The sequence below is a fragment of the Oryza glaberrima genome, chromosome 2 (assembly GCF_000147395.1).
Source record: "Oryza glaberrima chromosome 2, OglaRS2, whole genome shotgun sequence".
Taxonomy (NCBI): Eukaryota; Viridiplantae; Streptophyta; class Magnoliopsida; order Poales; family Poaceae; genus Oryza; species Oryza glaberrima.
In genome coordinates, this window is record NC_068327.1 from 7,948,481 (window position 1) to 7,971,008 (window position 22,528).

Consider the following 22,528-nt stretch of genomic DNA (forward strand, 5'->3'; position numbering starts at 1 on the left):
ACTAATATTAATGTGTTGTACTTCTTTTAATTTTCATTTTAGTTTGTTTTCTATTATTTAAGATTAACTTTCACTATATTTTCCTTCTCAACTATTTTATAAAACCTTCTTTAGCAAATAAACTAAATTTCTATATATTCTTTCTTCCCCACACAAATTTTCTCTCTCATCAACTTACAACAAAATTTTGAAGACAAAAAAGTGTGCAAAACATAGCTCCAAATGTATTATGACAAAAATAACATTGGAGGATGAAGTTGCTAACCTTTTAGGCACCTCCGATTTGTATATAATCACTAAAATAAATTCACTAGAAATTTTAACATGACCTCCCCTCTTTTTTGAAGAAATTTTGAAGCTTGCTCGGGCTGGAGGAGGAAGAAGACATATATATATACGGGTGGGACTTTAGTCCCGGTTGGTGTTATAAACCGGGGCTAAAGATCGCCAGGATCTTTAGTCCCGGTTGGTAAAGTTACGATCTTTAGTCCTGGTTGGTGTTACAAACCGGGACTAAAGATCCCGGGGGGGCCTGACAAGCCCTGACAGCATTTGAACCAGGACTAAAGATCAAATATGCCCGTTACCCTTTTTAACCGGAACTAAAGATCATCTTTAGTCCCGGTTTTTATTGCAACCGGGACTATTGTGGAATTCGGCCGACCGACGAAAGATGGCTTCTCCACCAGTGGCCCGATGGTGGAGCGTGGTGAGTGGGGGAGGAGGGAAGGTACTATAGCGTCTAGCACAGGCGGGTCGGAGACGGGGGTGGTGGATTTGGGCACAATTTCTAGGATTTTAGTGGGGACATGAATGAGAAAAGGAGTGCTTCCGTTTGCAGCATGGGCCTTCTATGGTTCTAAAGCGTGCACTAGTGGCGAAGCTGCGCCAAAAATCCTTTCCATGCTTGAGGCTTGAGGTTGAGACCGAGCTCCTAATGGCCCAAGCCCGACTTTTATCTTGACAAATATATGAGAAGTTCACAATTTGTTTTCTGTTCGAATAGGCAGAGAATAGCTGTAAATTTACTGGGTCAAAGCCCCAAATAACTTTTTTGTGTAGTTGGTAATAAAATTTGGGGCTGGTAAATTACACCGGTTTCGTGCCAATTATTAGTTAGGTTTGATAGTAGGCCATAAGTCCCCCCCTCTCATCGAATCCTCATAAGGGTTCACTCAAATATTTAAATGTCAATGTTCAAAAACAAGGTGAAATTACCGATATTGTAAGTGATCGATCTCAGTGCTTTTCTCCAATTTGAAATTGCTTCAATTCCGATATGATTTAATTGTGACAAATTCAAATTTAATTTGTTTTGAAAAAAAAATCAAGATAAGAATAACATAGATTTTTGTGATTCAAAAACTGTCAAATTTAACATTTTGATCAAGAAAAAATAATAACTGCCAACTCACTGAATGGGTATATATGTTAGGGATATCACAAGTAAACCCTAATGAATATATATGCCAGGATGAAACAAAGCTTAATTAAGACGATATGGATGGAATGATATATTGAGCAAAAACAAGGTGATATACAAGGAACGAAATTTCCTCCAGATAATATGTATGTGCTGTAAACTTTCATTCGATTTTTGTGAAGTTGTGAGCGATACATAGCCGATAAGTTTATTTGGCAGATACACCTATATCGCTGTCGTCAATTGGAGGAAGAAAGGTCGTAGAACTTGCCCATTTTTTTCCACAAGTTTGTGACCCCCCCCCCCCCCCCCCCAATCGCCGTCATGGAAAGCTACCCTTTTTCTTTGCGTGCATGCGATCTGATCTCAGCCACACTATAAATAGCAACACAAGTGTAACTTCTTAGCTCGTGCCAGTCACAAGAGCAAGAAGCTAATGATTTTAGCTGAGCTAAAGTTCCAGTGATCATTAAGCGCATTGGTTAATTAAGATTAATTGCGATCGAGATCACTAGCTAGCAGTGTACGTTGCCATGGCTTCTAGGACTTGGCATTGCTTGTTGTTGCTCGTCTTCTTCCTCCTCTCCGACGATGCCTCCGGGCAACTGTCGACGTCGTACTACGCCGATAGCTGCCCGTCGGTGGAGAAGGTCGTGCACGCCACCGTGGCGAGCGCCATCCAGGCCGAGAGGCGGATGGGCGCCTCCCTCATCCGCCTCTTCTTCCACGACTGCTTCGTCCAGGTTTAATCATATGATAATTAAGCTGGATTAATTTGTCAATCACCATGTTAACGATCAAATGTTTGCAAGGGTGAGTGATTATTCTAAGCTAGTATATATGGTGGTGGCACTGCAGGGCTGCGACGCGTCCATCCTTCTGGACGACGTGCCGGCGACCGGGTTCATCGGCGAGAAGACCGCCGCCCCGAACAACAACTCCGTGCGCGGCTACGAGGTCATCGACCAGATCAAGGCCAACGTCGAGGACGTCTGCCCCGGCGTCGTCTCCTGCGCCGACATCGTCGCCCTCGCCGCGCGCGACAGCACCGCCCTGGTACGTTCGCTCTTGCGTTCGACGCGTGCTCATCACACGCATAGCGAGCTGGTGTGAACGACATATGAGTGCTCAACGATGGTTGTCTCCATGCAGCTCGGCGGGCCGAGCTGGGCGGTGCCGCTCGGCCGGTGCGACTCGAGGACGGCGAGCCGCAGCGAGGCGAACAGCGACCTGCCGGGGCCGGGGAGCGACCTCACCACGCTCATCGCGCGGTTCCGCAGCAAGGGACTGAGCCCGCGCGACATGACGGCGCTCTCCGGCTCGCACACCGTCGGCTTCTCGCAGTGCACCAACTTCCGCGCCCACATCTACAACGACGCCAACATCGACCCGTCGTTCGCCGCGCTGCGCCGCCGCGCGTGCCCCGCCGCGGCCCCGAACGGCGACACCAACCTGGCGCCGCTCGACGTGCAGACGCAGAACTTGTTCGACAACGCCTACTACGGCAACCTGCTCGTCCGGCGAGGCCTCCTCCACTCCGACCAGGTGCTGTTCAACGGCGGGTCGCAGGACGCGCTGGTGAGGCAGTACGCCGCCAACCCGGCGCTGTTCGCCGCCGACTTCGCCAAGGCGATGGTGAAGATGGGGAACATCGGGCAGCCCAGCGACGGCGAGGTCAGGTGCGACTGCAGGTTCATCAACGACAGCTGATCCATGGGCTGTACTTTCATATATTTTCATGTGGATTTGTGGTGACGTATCTTTGTTGTAAATACTGTGATGCAATAAAGCAGCGTGGTAACATCGTTGCTATTTTCTCTCAATGCTCTTTGTGGTTTTACTTAATAAATAATGTCGTTAACTTTTTATGTATGTGTTTAATCATTCGTCTTATTTAAATATGTTATATAAATGCATAATACATAAATCGTGCTTAAGTACTTCTAGCTAGGGATAAAACAACTCGCAATAAATAAATTGGCATGGAAGGTTCGCCAACATCTGAAGCTATTTTATTAGACGTCCATAAATGATAAAAATAGTATTAAATGTGCATATAAAAAGATATAATGACAGCAATTTTCCTTTCAATCAGGACTTTTTCTACTTAACTAGGAAGGAAGCCCGCGCTGATGCACGGGCAATTTATTTATTGCCTATAAAAAAGAATAATAAAAGAAACCATATCTCGCCATATAAGAATAGACCATAGATTTTGATATGTAGTAAATGATCAGAATGGCTATTATATCCAACCAAAAATCACTTTATCCCAATTATATATAAATTCACCATTCACCACAACTTATTATCATTGTTTTAAAGTATGAGTGCCTTTTTAATAGATGGAATTGCAGCTGTATCAAAAAAAACCCAATACATCATTAATACCATAAAAAGTTAATCTCCACATCATACCCAAGTGCCCATGTCTCACATGTCCAAATCTATATATAAATATTTTAAAATACCGCTTCTACCAATTAATAGGATAAAACAATTAAACTTATATATGAATACTCCTCTGATGATCGGGTGAAGCCGACTATAGCCGCTAAGGATTTTTCTCTAATGCCTTGATCCATGGGTCCTGCATTGATATAGTCGTGCTCCTCAAAGGTAACATAATTTTATCGGTAAGTAGCAGGCCAGTTAACATTATTGTCAGCGGTAACATCTTACTCGGACCACCTTAACTGAATAATGCATACTCCTATAAAATTACTACAATGTAGCCAGTTGAGATCCATACTTGGCATCCTTTATGAAATGAGTAAAAGAAGATGGAGGTGATAAAAATAGTTTTTTTATGTCTTGAGTTGATTTAGTGTATACTGTAGACCTAATTTGTTCAAGGTGTTAATCAATAGCACTAAATTTTAGTAGTACAGATATATTTTTTTTTAAAAAAAAATAGCAGGGTTGATCATTCGACTATCTAATAGCTTCAGTGATGAGGACCACTAAAAAATATTTGCTCACGCAGTGATCCTTTGCTAACTTACAAGTTAATATAAATTTTGATTTTTTTTCTTGTATTGTACATCTAATTCACCTATACATCTACGCGGAGGTTAATATGCGTTGGAATTTGAGCTAATTTGTTAAAACTATTTGGATCAGGATGACATAAAAATAGATATAATGTAGTTATATGCATTTTTTTCTAGCGAATAGTAGTCTCTCGTACATACGTTTGTTTTTTCCTTTTTCTGAACGAATATTTTTCTAACATAGGGATATGGTGCACGTATATGTATTCATAGTGTGCATCTGCACATATTTATATGAGCTCATATGATTGACTTTTATATTGTCAGTGAAAGCAATACTTTCAAGAAAATTGACGGGATGAGAGAAATTGACGGGATGAGAGTGAAGCAATGGGTGGCGTGAGCCATGAGGCAGTGCTGCGGCATGACTTGTTTTACCACCTCGCTAGGAGTGGTTGCTATGTTTATACATTCTCAATTTGGGAAAATCTTAGAGCTGGAAAGAAAGAGAACTACCAGATGGGACGAATCACATACACACTCTTCCTTTTTTTTTTCTTTTTATATCTCGTGTGTGCATAATTATATAGGAGTTGTGTACGACTGATTATATAGTTTTTAGGACAGAGGGATTACTTTAATATATCTAATTTAATTTAGTGGTTGAAAATAATGGATCATCGATTTAAGTGTAAATTGATGGATAGATATTTACTTTTTTTATAACTTTTCATAGATTCTCTCTAATTTTTTACATTATCATGCGATATCTTAGGAGCTAGTTGTTATCTACTTATAGTCAACTACTGTTTGCATTGTCTACTTGCTCTATAGTTTTTGATGGTTACGCACTTAGTATCACCCTTTATATATCTTTGGTGCTTGATGACACACGTGCTTATTAGATATTAACTAATTTTTAGGTGCATTGTGCATGAATACCACATAAATAATATTATTTAGTGATCAGTGGATAGTGGCTTATATACATAACTTACATACATGGGGATCAGTGAGGGCATACGTTTGATATTTTAGTCTATGATTGACAAAGTATACAAATATATTTATATTATATATTAATGTTTTAGTACCTAAGTAATACATTTAAGGCTATGTTGCAAAGTGCTTATCGGATTGGCTACTCCCTTATTTATATCGAGCATGTTTCCCGAACTACTAAATGGTATATTTAAATGATATATTACACGGTGCGTGTATTGCAAATACTTTATATATATATTTTGTTTAAAAAATAAAATAAATTTACTTTTATTTTTTATATTTAATACTCAATTAATCATGTGCTAATGACTTGCACCATTCTGTGCGCGCTGGATAAGCTCACACAATGAGCTTAATCGAATGAAGTCTAAAGTAGGAGATAAAGGACAACGATAGGGTATCAAAATAATATATTTGATATTTAATCTCTAATAATATATAAATAAATAAAACACATAGTGCATTATAGAATAATTAATTCGTTTTTTATCTCATATGCGTGAAAAAGAAAAAAAAGAAAAATGAACGTGGGGCCTGGTACATGAAGTACGTGCATGAACACACGTATGTGGGGCATGTATGCGGGCTTTTAATTAAGGATAAATCTATTTGGTTATTATTATTATAGATCCAATAGCTAAGAATAATGGGTCCACCAGATTAAATGAAAATTGACGGATAGATTTGTTTTAATTTCTCTATAATTATTAGAGCGCCACGTGGCGGTATAGGAGTGTTTGTAGGATGCCATGTGGCGGTATGAGAGTGTTTGTAGAAAGTTTAATGGACTTTTAGTATATAATAGATAGATAGTCTTATTAATCTCTTGAAATGCTCACGTTTGATGAAAAGAGGAGATAACCAATCAAAAACGAATTAAAAATATATATGAAGAGTTTTAACAAAAACATGGCCAACGGGTTGTTTTTAACTATCCATGCCAAGTATTTTAACTAAAATATGTTTTTTTTTTGAGAAATGTACATGCATCTATACCTGCACAACGCAGATTAAAATCATATCCTCTTAAGATGGGTAGTGGCCTCAGTGGCAGAGTAAGATGCAGAGCAAGGTTATCCATTAAAAAGACTCTCTATACAAAGAAAAATCACAAATTTCATATATGTATCTTCATATTGTCCAGTTAATTCTTGGCTTGCAACTATGATTTTTCCATCACCATTGCATGGAGCAGAAAAGGTTAGCCAATGCCTAAAATCTTGCTGTACTACTTCGTCGTAATATTGTTGCTGGTGACTTAAATAATTCAGAGAACCAGAGTTCCACATCTTCTCCCATTCTTATATTGGAGTATTGCATAATCTCACATAGACCATACTACCAAAGTACAGATGTTCCCATCTTCTTCCATCCTTGTGCCAAACTCCTCAATTTTCAACGCACGTCGACTTATCTCTAGAATTCCTTCAAAAATATCTCTAGAATTCCTTCTGAAGACCCATCATTTTTGTGAGATTATGCAATACTCCAATATAATCTACGCAGGTAGAGAGAGTACAGATGAGAATTCCCACAAGATCTCTGATTGGCATACCTTTCTGCTATCTCTCTACCTGTATATTTGCAACACCCAACTAATTAATTACCACTCATCAGACCAGCTGGTAATGGAAATATAGTGTTAGTTTTATTAACCAATTATTGTTCTGCAAATGAAAGCAGATAACACAGTGCTTAAAATACTGAAAATTTGGCATATTGTGTATAAGATTAATTAGAAGCACATCAGATTTAATAGACAGTACTGAAAGCTGTAGCAAAAAGGAATTAGTTTGACAAACCCTTCTCTTTTCAAATGACAATTCCTGCAATAAGAGTTCTCCAATCATAAATAGGCTGGAAGAGAGATAGACAAAAGTGAAGAAACAGAGTGCTCCTCAAACCCAAAACTCTTCTAAACTCCCATATATACATTGATATCATTAAGCTTCCTTTCAGAATTAAATTTGAAAATATACTATTCATTCAATTTTTTCTCAGAAATATTCGGGATGCAAATTTTTTTACAGAAATATACCATCGGTCTCGCACAAATATTGCGTGAAAGTGACATGGCAATGACGTCACGGGCGGTCTCGCGTGGCAGCGGCGCGAGACCGCGCGGTCTCATGGATTGAAAAAGCGAGACCGAGCTGCATGAGCGATATCGTTCAATGTCAATTTAATTAGCGGTTAATTATCCTGATTAGTGATTAATTAATTAATCACTAATTAGGATAATTAATCACTAAATTATTATTAGTTAATTGTTGATTAAGTATTTAATTACTAATCAAATTGAGCCATTGGACAGTGTCCCTATTTGATTCCGCGAGACCGCACGGTCTCGCGCGATACCGTCCGCGACGTCATGCCCACGTCATTTTCGCGCAACAGATGTGCGAGATCGACGGTATATTTCCGTAAAAAGTTTTGCATCCCGAATATTTCTAAGAAAAAATTGAATGAATAGTATACTTTTAAATTAAATTCCTTCCTTTCACATTGACTGAAAACAGTAGACCAATTTGGACTGAACCATTTTTTCCACTAATAAATCACACGGTCGTTAACGTCCTCGTAGAACCCCTGCAACATGCATATGAGTTAAACAGACACTTACAGAAAAAGCTGAACTCGTGGACCTTTCAATATGATATCATTTCTCTCAAAAAATGCTGAATTGCCAACATTGCTGACAGACATGAAGATGAACTAAGGTATAAACACATAAAAAAGGACTAAATTTATACCACTATATGTTGATCTGGTGAATGAAGTTCAGTCTAATGCACACATTGTTTCTCCCAGAAAGCTCGCCTATCAGCACATCTCCAGCGAGTCGGATGGTGTTTCTAAAGAGCTGAAAAATCTAGATATCAATGCCAATTGCAAGCCATGTGGGAGCAGGCACTAACCCGTGCCACTTTGTGCCAACAGATCCAACCGCATTGCCCCCCCACAAGCATTGATCTCCTAGCAGTGGACTCCTTGCCGACCTTTCATCGAGCACCTTGCACGCATGTATCACACGCTAGTGGAAACAAAGAATACCAGAAGGCAGAAACAAGTGGGAAGGTAAAAGTGAAGGAGCCTAGAGCTTAATCAGACCTGCAATGCAGAGGGCGAGAAGAAGGTTACCGTCCATTCAGGTTCAGTCAACAATGAAGATGGGTGCGGAGGGGAAGCAAGAGGAGAACAGTAGCAACCTTGAGCAACGGTTGCGACTGTTGTGTCGTCAGTCATGTCCGTCCTCGATGTATCCAAGAGGAATGGACTTTGGTGCCGCGGAGGTACCGTTGGCCGGACGACGATGCCGGTGGGTTGCCCGAGGCGGAGATCTTCGCGCCAACGATGCCGACGAAGAGGAGTCGGTCTTCGTGGCGGGGACGATCCATGGCAACGCGCAACATGAAGATTCGCTGGAAAGGAGGGGCGGTCTTCGTGGCAGGTTGAACGCGCAGCGTGAAGGGCGCGGCTGTGACGGCAACGGGGAGTCGGGGACGAAGGAGACGAGGGTGAGGGCGGCGGCATGGCTGGTGAGCGCAATGAGGGGACGACGCGTATTGATGCGCGATATTTCCGAGAAGAAGGTGGGAGAAATGGGAGCCGCTGGATTTGAGCGAGTTGCTTTTAGTCCGTTGGATTTGATGAATGAAGGAGAAAGGATGTAAGAGGTAGTTGGTGAATTATAGGGTAGATACAAACATGTTTGCACACACACCACTACACACAAACACCACATTCATACACCCATGAATACGTTCCTAACACACGCTCAAAGATATAGGAATCCCATTAATTTTCTATTGAAAGCTCACTTACATATACATAATATCCGTGGCTTCCCCTGCTCCAATTATGATTTTATTCTTTATTTTAACTTTATGATCATGTCCTTATATTTGAGCTGAAGCTGGTGGTTACCCCATTCCGTTAAGATGACTAGCTATGTAGGGTCAAAATTCATTTTGAGTTTGCTCTTTCCCTTTTATTTTTACTAAACAAGTGGACGTTCGTATTAAAATAGGGGAAACATTTATAAAATGAAGCTTAATGTAAAAAAAAGGAGCAAAATCATAAAGTCCTCGGAAAAGTAGGGACAAACACCGTTAAATCATGTTAACAAGAGCACATACAAACTTCAGTTAAAAATGACAAAATCAAAAACTTCAAAAAATAGGCATACAATCTTAACTGAAGTATTACAAATTCACAAAGTTAAAACAAAAGGTAAAATCGTAGCTGAAGTTAAAGAACAGAAATAAGAACACAATTGTCCATTTTTACCCAGAGATGACTACACGGTGGCCCAGAGACCAGGTTGTCTTACAAGGTGATCTTGTGGGCTTTGTCTGTAAGGCCTGTGAGGCCATCTGAGGTCCGAAACCGGGCCTAGCTCGTCCAGATGTTAGGACGTCAAAATTGCTTGTTAGTTGATTGGAATAAGTCTATTTTGCTCCCTCGTCTCTTGACCCTTCGTTTCGCATCCCTCAATTATAAAACCGGGTAAAACACCTTGCACAATTTCAAAAACCAGTTTTCCTTTTCTCATGTGGTCAGCTTAAGCGCCCACATGGGAAAATCCGATGGAAAAATCCGATTTTCATAGACCTTTGAGCACAGGCGGGCCACCCGTCCACATGCAAAAGTCAATTTTGGCTGCATGAAAAAACTAAATCTGTAGTAGCAGTTACTCATATTGACCAAAGGCATGCCCAGCATAATTCAAGAGTTTTAAGATGAATATCTAATATTTTTTATAAAAGAAATAGGTATATATAGTATGTGATGTGTATGTGTATGAAAAACAAGTAAAATGGATGCCATATTCAAACCAAGAAGTCATCATATTCAACACATAATTATATATATATATATATATGCTATATAAATATCATTACTACTATATGATAATATACATGCCAACTATTAGGTTTTTGGCTGTAACTTTTCTTTCTACTCCTCTACATTTTGAATACACAACCAAATTCTAGATTCGCCCCTGATTATTAACCAGTTACAACCATTTCACATTTATTTTCTCATCTCTCCTTAATCCTAGAATAAACATCAGAAATTTAGAAATGTTTACATTTCAGGACAGAGAGAGTAAGTATATATTAAGAACACAAACTTAATTCCTATGAATAACTAGTGAAAGTTCATCTTTATTCCTATGAATAACACAAACTTATCTTTTTATCATGAAAACACGTTGTTTTAGATATAGATATAGTCGCGCTAGCTTCTTAATTCAACTTTGAGTACCACAATATCTGACAGTTGGACACTTGGAATAATAAATATAGGATTCGCAGAGTTATTAACACAACTGCATCGATCTCTCTGATATTGCAGTTAGCAAGGAATTGGACCACACGTTTACATATTAAAGTGTGTATTACATATATATTAGCCAATGATCACCTAGAACTTTGGAGAATGTATATGGCTAGTTCGTTGGTGTTCATATTGTACTTGCGTAATCTTCGCTCTGCATGCGGCTAGACAGCATGTGCGTGTCGTTGACTAGTGAGGTGTGATATATCCCAGCTAGACAGTAGAGACACACTAATTATTAACTTAAGCACATCATTCCCATGGGTCTAATTCTTTTGCCAAGTTCAATTACTTAACTAGCCAGCCGTGCATGCATCAATATGCATGCACACCACTACTGATCGTATGATCTGACTATAGCGTGTGCAAGGATCGGGGCAGGAGACTATGCAAACATTAGGTGAACTATTTTAATCCCTCGAACAGATGATTTCCTTGTTCGTTGAAAAATCATACTGATAGTTATGATGAATAAATCTTTAAAACTTTAACAATATTTATACAACAAAAATGTACCATTCTATAAAATAGGCATAAACTCAACTCACGGATTAAGAAAATAAAATGATAAAAACAACATATAAATAATACTTGTATTTATTTCTTAATGTGTTGTCAAGTTTGAACTTGTTTTTCTTAAGCAATATATACCACTATACTCTGCATTGCCAATTATAATTTTTCATAGCCATTTATTATATACTAAAAGTCCATTAAACTTCCTACAAACACTCTTAAGTTGCTACGTGAGACTCCTATAAACACTCCTAAGCCACCACGTGGCACTCTAATAAATTAGAAAAAATATATAACTTGAACTGGTGGGCTAATTGGATTTATCTCATAAAAAAAATCCTTCCTCAACTACTACCGTACGTTCTCATCTCCTTCCCCTCAATCCTTCTCCTCATCTCCTCAATCCTTCTCCTCATCTCTTTCCTTTTTTCTATATGGTAGTTAAGATTTTTGTTTTATTACTTAATAATTAATTTCTTCACTTCTATCTCACGAGAATGGCTGTGGACTCTTGATTGCATGTCCCATGCCTAAATATATAAATGATTAATGATTTGATGCATGCTTTTATAAATAACAAATCTATTTTTAACTTACAATTTAGAAAAAAGATAATAGTTACATAGCAAAATAATCATAATTTTAAAAAGTTACTCCCTTTATTTCATATTATAAGCCATTTTAACTTTTTTCTTAATTAAATTTCTTTAGATTTGACCAAATATATAAAAAAATTTAACAACATCTATCACACATAATTTTGTTAGATATAACGTTCCATATATATCCATAATATGTTTTTTTTTGAAAATTTTACTATATTTTCTATAAACTTGGTCAAACTTAAAAATTAACTTTAAAAAAGTCAAAATGACTTATAATATGAAACGGAGGTAACGGAGGTAGTATATCTGTTTTTATTTAGTTTGTTTGAACGGTTGTTTCATAATTAGACAGCTAAATAATTTAAAATTAATATTACCAATATTTCACTATAAAAATAAAATATGTTATTTGAACTGCCACCTATTCTTTACATGACAACCCAAATAACATCCTATTTTTAATTTATTTGAATGTAATTTGAACATAGACCAACAAGCAAACAACACTGAAACTTAAAAAATTGACAACATGTATTATGTCATCTTAATCATTCTACATAATAAAAATTAGAAAAATACAAAGTAACCATGTATGACCTTTTAGAGACATGTTAAATTACCAAGTGTCACATTTTAAAAATTAGTAAAATCTTATATATTAAAAGGAAAAAAATAAAACATCTAGCTAACGGTTTTCACCTAGATCGATGACCTATTAACATTATTTTCAAATATCTAATCTACTTTTAGAAAAATATATCTTAATAAGTGACATGTCACATCTTTAAAAAAAAATCTTGCAAATCTTAGGAAAATTACATCTAATAATTGGCTTTCACTTAATCACTTAGAAAAATTACAAAAAAAAAAATCCCCTCCACACGCGCCCATCACTACACACCCACTCCTTCCCCTCTCTGGCTCAAGCTCTACACTTTTCATTCCTCTTACATTCCTATTTAACTAAAATATAAATAATCTATAATTATAAGTTTCACGTCTGATTTCTAATCTAACTATTGCTCTGTTTATAATCAAACCAACGATATAAGATCCATATGCCTATAGTTTACTATATAAAAAATACGACATTTTAACACAATTGGTCTATTACTTACGAGTATCTCAAATGCAGCCTACGATACATGTCCGCGCGAATGCGCGGGCTACCTTCCTAGTTTCTATTAAACTTGAGAGAAAAAAGAGAACGGATATTCTCTCGAGAGATTAGAATATGTTCCTACAAACATAGGACAATTCGAACTTAAGCCCTACGTTTGCCTCTCTTTGATCCATTAAAGAAAAAAAAATCAAAATTCTGAAGATACAAGAGGGCTAATTAAGAAGTACCCTCTTTTTTCCCTTGCGAGGGGATATCCCCAAATTCTCGAATGCATTCAAATAATTATGAAATAATTTGATAACACAGATCAATATGTGATATATCATTTCACAAATATACATAATCAAAATTGATATATACAAGTTGAACTTACATGTGTATGAAGTATATATCACATACTATCTATTTTTTTTTAGAATTTAACTATTTGAATGATATGTGAGAAACAAAGGAACTAGTATGGGTTTACGATAGATGGGTCCACCGACCTACATCATCCCTGTACCTCACTTATTTTGTGCCAATGTGCTTGGATCAACCTGTCAAAAGCCTGACCACACTTCAAAATACTGTTTTTTTGTGCCTATATCAAGTTGCCCTTTGAATCGCATGAATAGAAAAACAGAAAAATACAGCATTCTGATAGGAATGTAGGAGTAAAACAGATGATTGCAAAACGTAGGAAAAACACAAGAATAACTGTTTAATTGGACCCCAGAAAAAATACATGAATCGGATGAGAGAGATAAACTCAAGAGATTTTCCAAGAGATTGAAGCTCTTGCTAAGTTTTCTCTAAAATCTCTATAGGATTGCCTATGCTATAGGTATTGTAAAACATATGAAAGGATTTAATCATTTGTTTCGAAAGCCTTCATAGGAAATTTTCCTATAATTGAAATCCTTTGAAATCGCTATGTTTTTTCTACAAATCAAAAGTGAAGAAACATTTTCATAGGGGAGGTTATGTTGGCGTTTTTCTCCCTTCCATTGTACAAACTACAAACAAAGTTGGGGCGTTAATTAACCGTGCCTATGCCGGTCAGCGACTGCTCCTACTAGCTAGCAGTTGCACCAACGTCTATACTGGGTCCAGGTATATTTGAGCTAAGCTGGCGGTATAATAACAAACATAGATAGAGAAAGCTATCGTGTATAAAATTACAGATATCTCCACATGGGAGCCGTGCAGCCAGCCAGGTAATTAATCTGCAGAAAGCACTAATTAATCCTAGCATATCATCTCGCATGATCATCGATGCATGCATAGAGATATCGCAAGGCACGTACTCCACTAAATCCACTCTATAAATAGTGCAGCACCTCAAACCCCTCAGCTCGTACCAGTAGTCGTCCTAAGCAAGAAGAAGCTAAGCTATAGATAGCTGTGATCGGAGAGGTATACAGTGATCTGCTTGATTGTGAATTTGTGATCGCCATGGCTGCAGCATCGTCTACTACGACTACTGCCTGGCGTTGTTGCCTTCTCCTTGCGCTCGTCCTGCCGATGATCTCCTCCTTCGCCGCCGGCGACGACGCGCCGCCGCTGCCCATGACACCGTCTTACTACAGCAAGTCGTGCCCTACGCTCGAGGCCATCGTGCGCGGCACCATGGTCAGTGCCATCAAAGCCGAGCGCCGGATGGGCGCCTCCATCCTCCGCCTCTTCTTCCACGACTGCTTCGTCCAGGTTGATCCATCGACATGACGATCCTAGCTAGCTCTGCTCTCTTCGATCTTGCATAGCAATGCAAAGCTGACGTTACTGTTCTGTGATTGATCAGGGCTGCGATGCATCGATTCTTCTTGACGACGTGCAGGGCTTCGTCGGAGAGAAGACCGCCGGCCCCAACGCCAACTCCATCCGCGGCTACGAGGTCATCGACAAGATCAAGGCCAACGTCGAGGCCGCCTGCCCCGGCGTCGTCTCCTGCGCCGACATCCTCGCCCTCGCCGCCCGCGAGGGCGTCAACCTGGTACGTGTTTGGTTACCAATGGTGATTTCGGGGCCGGTTTTCGTAACAGCATTTCTGCACACACGCAGCTCGGCGGGCCGAGCTGGGAGGTGCCGCTGGGGCGGCGCGACTCGACGACGGCAAGCAAGAGCGAGGCGGACAGCGACCTGCCGGGGCCGTCGTCCAGCCTCGCCGACCTCATCGCGGCGTTCGGCAAGAAGGGCCTGGCGCCGCGCGACATGACGGCGCTCTCCGGCGCGCACACCATCGGCTACGCGCAGTGCCAGTTCTTCCGCGGCCACATCTACAACGACACCAACGTCGACCCGCTGTTCGCTGCCGAGCGCCGCCGCCGCTGCCCCGCCGCGTCGGGCTCCGGCGACTCCAACCTGGCGCCGCTCGACGACATGACGGCGCTCGCCTTCGACAACGCCTACTACCGCGACCTGGTCGGCCGCCGCGGCCTGCTCCACTCCGACCAGGAGCTCTTCAACGGCGGCTCGCAGGACGAGCGGGTGAAGAAGTACAGCACCGACCCGGACCTCTTCGCTGGCGACTTCGTGGCGGCGATGATAAAGATGGGGAAGATATGCCCGCTCACCGGAGCAGCCGGCCAGATCAGGAAGAACTGCAGGGTGGTCAGCAGCAGCTGAGCTAGCAAGATGATGATCACCTACTATTTCTTGATTACTTTTCACAGTTTTTACGGCGTACGATTATTTCAACTTAATTCATTTCTGTAATAAGTTCGTTTTTTAATGTCTGATCTTCTTGTCACGGTATTTGTAATTTAATTTGTTTATTTGTACCTCTGAGCTTGTTGCAGTATTTGTCGATTAATTTGTTCGTTTGTAACTCTGAGCTTGTTGTGATATTAATTATCAAGCAAAATCGGAACCATTTTACATTTCAAGAAAAGGAAAGAAAGCAGGAGGTATTTTTATCACCTAGGTGATGTGATTTAAATAGTTAAATAAAAATGTGAAACAAATTGACAAAATATCACTTGAAGATATGTCCAAGTGTAATCAAATTTACTTAATTAACTTTGCATGTTTGTAACTTTGTATATGGACTTCTAGCATCACATTGACGTGGCGCTTCCGTGGCAGATTGAGTTGAAAAAAATAAATGGAACAAAATTAAAAACTAGAAAACAAACAAAATATGCGGGACCCATACGCTCAACCAAACAAAAAAAATAGTGGGTCCCACTTCCTCACCTCAGCCTCTTCTCCTCTCTTTCTCTTCTAGGCCTCCATCCTCCATCCCCGCTTTCATCCTCCAGTGCTCCCGCGGCGGCGGCATCCCACGAGGGCAGCGTCAAAGCGGGTGACCGCTGGGCACTTGTGGCTTGCGGGCTCCAAGAACGCCAGCGGCAGCACGAGGAAGAGAGATAGGACTGCAACGAGGACGGAGGGAGAGGAGCGGCGCGCAGCGTGCGGAGGGAGACGAGGGGCATGCGGTGGGCGGCAGGAGTGGAGCGGCCACTCTCCCTTCCCTCCAGATCTCCGTCCCCTTGGCTCTGACTCCACCGCCGCCGGCGACAGGACCCGCCGCCCCATCAACGCTTCTGCGCGGAGGAGGACCGACCGCCCCCGCCCCTTCTCCCAGCGCATCCATCCTCGCCGTGCGGAGGAAATGCGGAAGAGGTCACCCGGTTTGATGACAACGTCGCGCGCGACGGGCCCCTGCCAACTCCTCGTGCAGCTCCTAGGCCAGCTGCGTGAACTACGCCTCAGCTTCCGCCAAGCCACGAGCACATGCCCCCGTCACGGAGGCTGCTGACAACGACGACTCGACTGCCTCCCCTCTCACCCCGCTCTCCTCTTGCACCCATTAGATCCGCCCGATCACCATTCACCAGGAGTGTGGCCGCCTTGGAGGCATGACGGTTGACGGAGAGAGGGGCAACGGCCATCGGGGAGAAGGGCGACGACTGGCGGGAAGGAGCTAGGCGAGACAGTCGTGACGTCACCGAGCTCAACCCCCACGGGGAGTTCTAGGGACCTCCGCTCCTGCCTCACCGCCACGGGGAGGCTAAGCACCGAACTCACGACAACCACACGCATTTGGGTCCCCTCCTGGCTATGATGGATCTGAGAGCCAATCACCGTTGGATCCCCTCCCATGGCGTCTCCTCCAGTCGCCGTCGGATCTCCTCCCGCCGTCGTTGAGTTCCCCTTTTCAGAGGCCAACATCACCATTCCCTCCCTCTGCATAACTACTTCCCCCGCTTCTCCTGCAGGTGGTGGTCTCCATTACGGCAGAAGAGGAGCAAGCCAGCGGCGACCTTGTTTCCCTTCGAGCGGCGCCATTGAAGCCGCCCGCCGGCCTTCTCCCTCTCCACATGTGCTCGCCAGCAGACAAGGGAGCTCGAGGAGGGAGGAAGGATGGCCGGGAGGGAGAGGGGAGAAGGAGGCGTCGACGCTGTCGTCCGTGGAGGAGGCATTGACAGGAGAGGAGGGTGATGTGGGTCCCACGATTTCTTTTATCTTTTATCTGACTGATATGTGGGCCTCACATGTTTTCTAATTTTTAATTTTTATATTTTACTTCCAGTGCCACATCGCCGCCACGTAGAACAAGGACCAAGGCAAATTAGCCACAGAGGCGTCATGTCAGCTAAGACCGCTATCCAAACCGTCGAGAGAACTCGTTTGCACTAGTTTTGTAAGATGGGAGACTAATTGTATCTGGTTTTTTAGTGGAAGGACGAAAATCAGACTAGGCGACAATGAGGGACCTCAAGTGAACTTATTCTTTGGTTTTGAACGATTGGGCTTGTAGTTATGGGCCTGGTCCCAGCATGAGCCATGCATGGGCCTTCTATCGCCGAGGACTGTCCAAGAATACAACTGTACCCTAGCTTCATGGCTAGACCGGGTAAAACAAACAGAAGTTTCACCGTGTGGGACACCTCCATCAGACCATCACATCTCTATATATGTATCTTCCACAAACTCTAATGCCGCTTATTATAAAACATGCACCAAAATTGAAATCGTAAACCATACACGAAGGAGGGTCATAGAAGATTCAAAAGTGGCGATGACCTCGAAGCAGGATATTTGATAATTTAGTTCAACCGTAGTATACATCTTTAAGACACCGATTACGGATAGTCCCTCCCTCATCCAACTTAATTACAAGATATCAACAATCCTCGATCAACAATGCCGCTAATAAGTCGTTCTGAGAAAACCTAGGAGAGAGATGTAAACAACTTTATCCTAACACTAATACACTAATACCTTACCTAGTATAACTCTAAATCCTACTAATTTGTTACCAACTTTGTACAAATATTTGATACAAACTCTAATATTATGGCTAAGTTTGATTTAGATTATTGAGCAAATTATTATCACGGATTAACTACTCTTTCAATAATAGTAAATTGATAAATTAAATATTGAAAGAAACCAACTCAACAAATACTACTCCACCCAAAAAAATATTTTCTTTTGTAAATTTAGACAAGTACAGTGAGTAGCTTAAAAATAATTTAATAGAACATTTTTAATAAAATACATTTTTTTGACGTGTGAATTAGTAAATAATTTTTTTAATAATCTAATGAATAAGTTAAAATGAACGTGGCCGTCAGGGCGTAAGTCGTCGTCATCCATGATAAAAACTAGTTCGACCTAGCGTGCAACCCTAGTTCTCCTAATCTCTTGGGAAATATGAAAGGTATGAAACCAGATAATCTTTCGAAACAAGAAGTTATCCCCTGTGGATCTTATTATGAAAATTAAGGAGTCAAGATATCTTGGGCACTGGCGGGAACTAAACGCCTAGCTGAGGTGATGTCGTAGAAGGCTGCTTTATCCATAAATATTTCCTTGTTTTTTTTTACCTGTAAATAACACTCCTATACTCAATGAATGGACACGTTGTGTCTTTCGTTAAAAAAAAATCTGGTGTGCAACTGGGAATTAGGAATTAGCCTGTCATTTCCAGCCAAATCGGTAGCATCGTTTAATAACAAAAATTGACCTGACCGTCAGAATCAGTAACTATGTGCTAATTTATTAAATCACGTACAGCTTTTCACAGACCAAAGCCCTCCTGAACTTTTCTAACGAGGAAAAGTAATAGACCTAATTAATTACTCCCCCGTTTCAAAATATTTGACACCGTTAACCTTTTAGTATATGTTTGACCATTCGTCTTATTCAAAAAATTTAAGTAATTATTTATTCTTTTCATATCATTTGATTCATTGTTAAATATATTTTTATGTACACATATAGTTTTATATATTACATAATTTTTTTAAATAAGACGAACGGTCAAACATGTACTAAAAAGTTAACGGTGTCCAACATTTTAAAACGGAGGGAGTATAAGTTTGCAGGTGTACACTAGTGGTGTAATTTAATTATAATGTGCTGTAGTTAAGTTTTCCTTTCCATCATGTCATGACGTGTGTGATTTTTACTCTGTGGTCTACTGGCTACTGCTGTCATATTATATCACTGTCGTATTGTCATACCTTGATGCGGTGTATCTTCCAGAAAAGAAGAAATTAGATGATCACTTCGACGACAAGCTTCGTCTTGATCTTTTCTTTTTGGAGGAAAAAAGAGAGCAAGTTTTGTCTTGCTGATCCAATCAACATCGGAATCACGAAAGTTATTTCTACTCCAATCCATAGTACGGAGTACAAGATACCGCAGCAAGTCTGGGAAAAAAAAAACAACGGTGGCAGAGATGTAGGGATGAAAGCAATGCAAAGAAAAACAACAATCACACATCGACAACATCTATACACAAAACCCAGAAAAATACTAGCATCGGACCGACCAACGCTAAACGTGACTGGCTGCCACTAGACCAACAAAAAAAAAAAGCCACAACCGAACCGGCCAAAACCAAAATCTGACAGCAAGCACCGCACTCAACTCTAGATGAGAGAGAAGATGGAACCGCTCTCCCCACAAGGCCCGCCAACATCACCAGTTTGCATTAGGTAGGGCGCCGCCGTAAGAAGACAAACATTTAGAAAGAGCACACAAGCTGCCTGAGAAAGGTTTTTGCAGGGGGACCTCCTAGACGACGTCTCCAAGTAGAAAAACGACGATGATCACCAACTCGTCCCACTACCGCCGGCGCCACCCTTGCCAACCCCAGATTCGGGCGCACCCACGCCGGATCCGTGGGCTCCACCACCGCCTCCGTCCAGGCCCATGCCGTCCCCGCCACCGCCGGTGCTGTCATGTCGTCGCTATCATTATCACTAAGGCTGCTGCACAGGGAGACGACTTCCCTTGATGGAGTGGCCAAATCTTGATAGGGAACAATATTGGATCTGGCTAGAGGGGCACGAGAACGAGATCTAGCGGCTCCAAGCTGCCACGCCGCCTATACTCCAACTCCCGTCGCCTACACGCTCTCCGCCCCGCCACCAGCGCCTGCTCCTTCGCCTAGCCCCCTAGGTCGGACAACGTCGTGTTGCCCCTGGCCAACCACAGCCTTGCTCCGAGGCATCGGTCAGTCCTCTCCGCTCGCTGCTGAAATGGCGCCACCAACCGTCGCCTGAGATCCACCCACGCCGGATCTGGAGAGGAGGAAGCTACGAGCCCCATTACCACCGTCTTGGCGAGCCACTAGCTTTTGCTGGCACCTCGCTCGGGCAGCAGCGAGGGAAGGGGTGAGGATGTTGGGTTGTGGCGGTGGCTAAGGTTGGCGCAGCCTGTGCCGCCCTCACTGTGAGGAGACACGGGGGCGTTGGAAAAGTCTGTTAGCCCAACCATAGTTTTCAGTTTTCTTTGGGGTCGAAAGACAAGCCCCCAAGATGATTCACAAATTTCACAAAATTAGATAAAACTAAGTTTGGGAGATCTCTGAATTTTGAGCAACTAAATTCGAGGAAAATTCAAAGAAATTGTGAACCCTATCCATCGGCGAAGGTCCTGCAGTATGCATGCCTGGTCTGTACATAGACCCTATCTAATAGTTACTTCCCCCGTCATAAAATACAACAACTTTTAACCTTAAATTTTTTTTGTTAAATATAATATTTTTTCATCTACATTTTCTCTTCAAACAACCATAATATTATTCTAGCATTTAAATTTTCTACTCATCTCATTTTCTCAACCAATTACAACCTTACCCCATTTAATTGTACCAATTTCTTGACACGTACCGTGTCCAAACTTTTTATATTTTAGAACGAATATAATATAAAAGTAGAAATTAGTCTTAGTATAGCCCCAAGTTGAGTATAGCTTCACCGCTAACTGCTTATCGGAAGCTCTTTAGCTCTTCAAATAAGACCGTAGTTAAATTGTCTGAACCGTATATCTCCCCTCTTCAGCTTCTGCCCCGACTAGACATGCAAACCGATCGGCGATCGGAGCAATTGCCACCACATCTTCCAAACACCAATGCAACTACGCAAGTTGGCCAAGCAGCGAGGCAACTAGCCAAGTAGCGCATGGACACACGCAGCATAGGATGGTCGCATGTAAACACTGCTCTTTTTCTTTAAAGGTGGGGACGTGGGGTGTACTCTGAATGACGGCAGAGAACAAAAGACAAGAGATCACAAGCAAGTGTTTTTCCAAAGTGAATGACCACTGTGCTAGTCAACATGTACTCCGTATATACTATCCGTGTTTTAAAATATAATAACTTAATACTAACTTACAATATAACACTATGAATCTAGACATATCATTTTCATGTAAAGATGTGTTTGGTTGGAAAGATGTCCCTGGATAGGTGATAGCGATCCAACTGTTGAAGGTGTTTGAATTGGTGAACAAGGGTAGATAGGACGGTTCAAAGAGGAAATATTCTAAAATACGTTGAATGAGTGCATCCGGCCAAACTAACCGAATGAGGATATTAATTTTGATCATTAGTAATTAATTGGCGACAATTAATGTTTTTTTAATTAGTAATAACTTTTCAAAATTAATGTCGAGGAGATATAATTAGTATAGTTTATGGTGAAACTAATAATAATTAACATATGTTATTATTACTTACTAGTTTATTATTTTCCTCCTATCCGTTCTATAAAAATTTGGATAGCCGTATCCACTCAACCAAATAAAAATTGAACCATATATCCCAAAAAATATGAATTGTTATATCCTATCTAATCTTATCCATGAACAAAACACACCATAAATTTATGATACTGGGTTCTATGTCTATTTATTACTATATGATAATAGTATTTCTTTTTGCGATGTATATGATAATATATATAGTATATGATAATAGTATATATTTTGAGCAGAAAGAAAGTACTAGATAATATCACGCATAGGGATGAGGGCCACCGGATTCCTGAGGAGGAAGGGCACAAGGCGCAACGAGACGGACGCGGCACAGGAGCGACGAGCAGGACATGCGACCTTCGTCCTTCCTCTCTCTCTCGTTGACGACAGGTCGGAATATCGGAGCAGGTACGTACGTAAGGTGGCGTTTTTGTTTTGCCCGTTAATTAGCGTGGTTGACGCGGCACGGACAGTCTCCGGCTCCAGCCAAGCGCAAACGAACAGTATGTACGACGATACGATCGACGAGCTGTACATGTTTCCA

At 41.3% G+C, this 22,528-nt stretch overlaps 2 protein-coding genes across 2 annotated transcripts; both read left to right on the forward strand.

The window, feature by feature from the left end:
* Window positions 1-1,836: 1,836 nt before the first annotated feature.
* On the forward strand, window positions 1,837-3,295 carry LOC127764306 (peroxidase P7-like). Its single transcript, XM_052289165.1, has 3 exons — window positions 1,837-2,166; window positions 2,282-2,479; window positions 2,576-3,295. The coding sequence occupies exons 1-3, from the start codon at window positions 1,957-1,959 to the stop codon at window positions 3,131-3,133; spliced, it is 966 nt and encodes a 321-aa protein (XP_052145125.1). The 5' UTR covers window positions 1,837-1,956; the 3' UTR covers window positions 3,134-3,295.
* An 11,072-nt stretch (window positions 3,296-14,367) lies between these two features.
* On the forward strand, window positions 14,368-15,770 carry LOC127764305 (peroxidase P7-like). The gene is made up of 3 exons (XM_052289163.1): window positions 14,368-14,697; window positions 14,792-14,983; window positions 15,052-15,770. Exons 1-3 carry the CDS (start codon window positions 14,446-14,448, stop codon window positions 15,613-15,615), a joined length of 1,008 nt encoding a protein of 335 aa, XP_052145123.1. The 5' UTR covers window positions 14,368-14,445; the 3' UTR covers window positions 15,616-15,770.
* The last annotated feature ends 6,758 nt before the right edge of the window (window positions 15,771-22,528 follow it).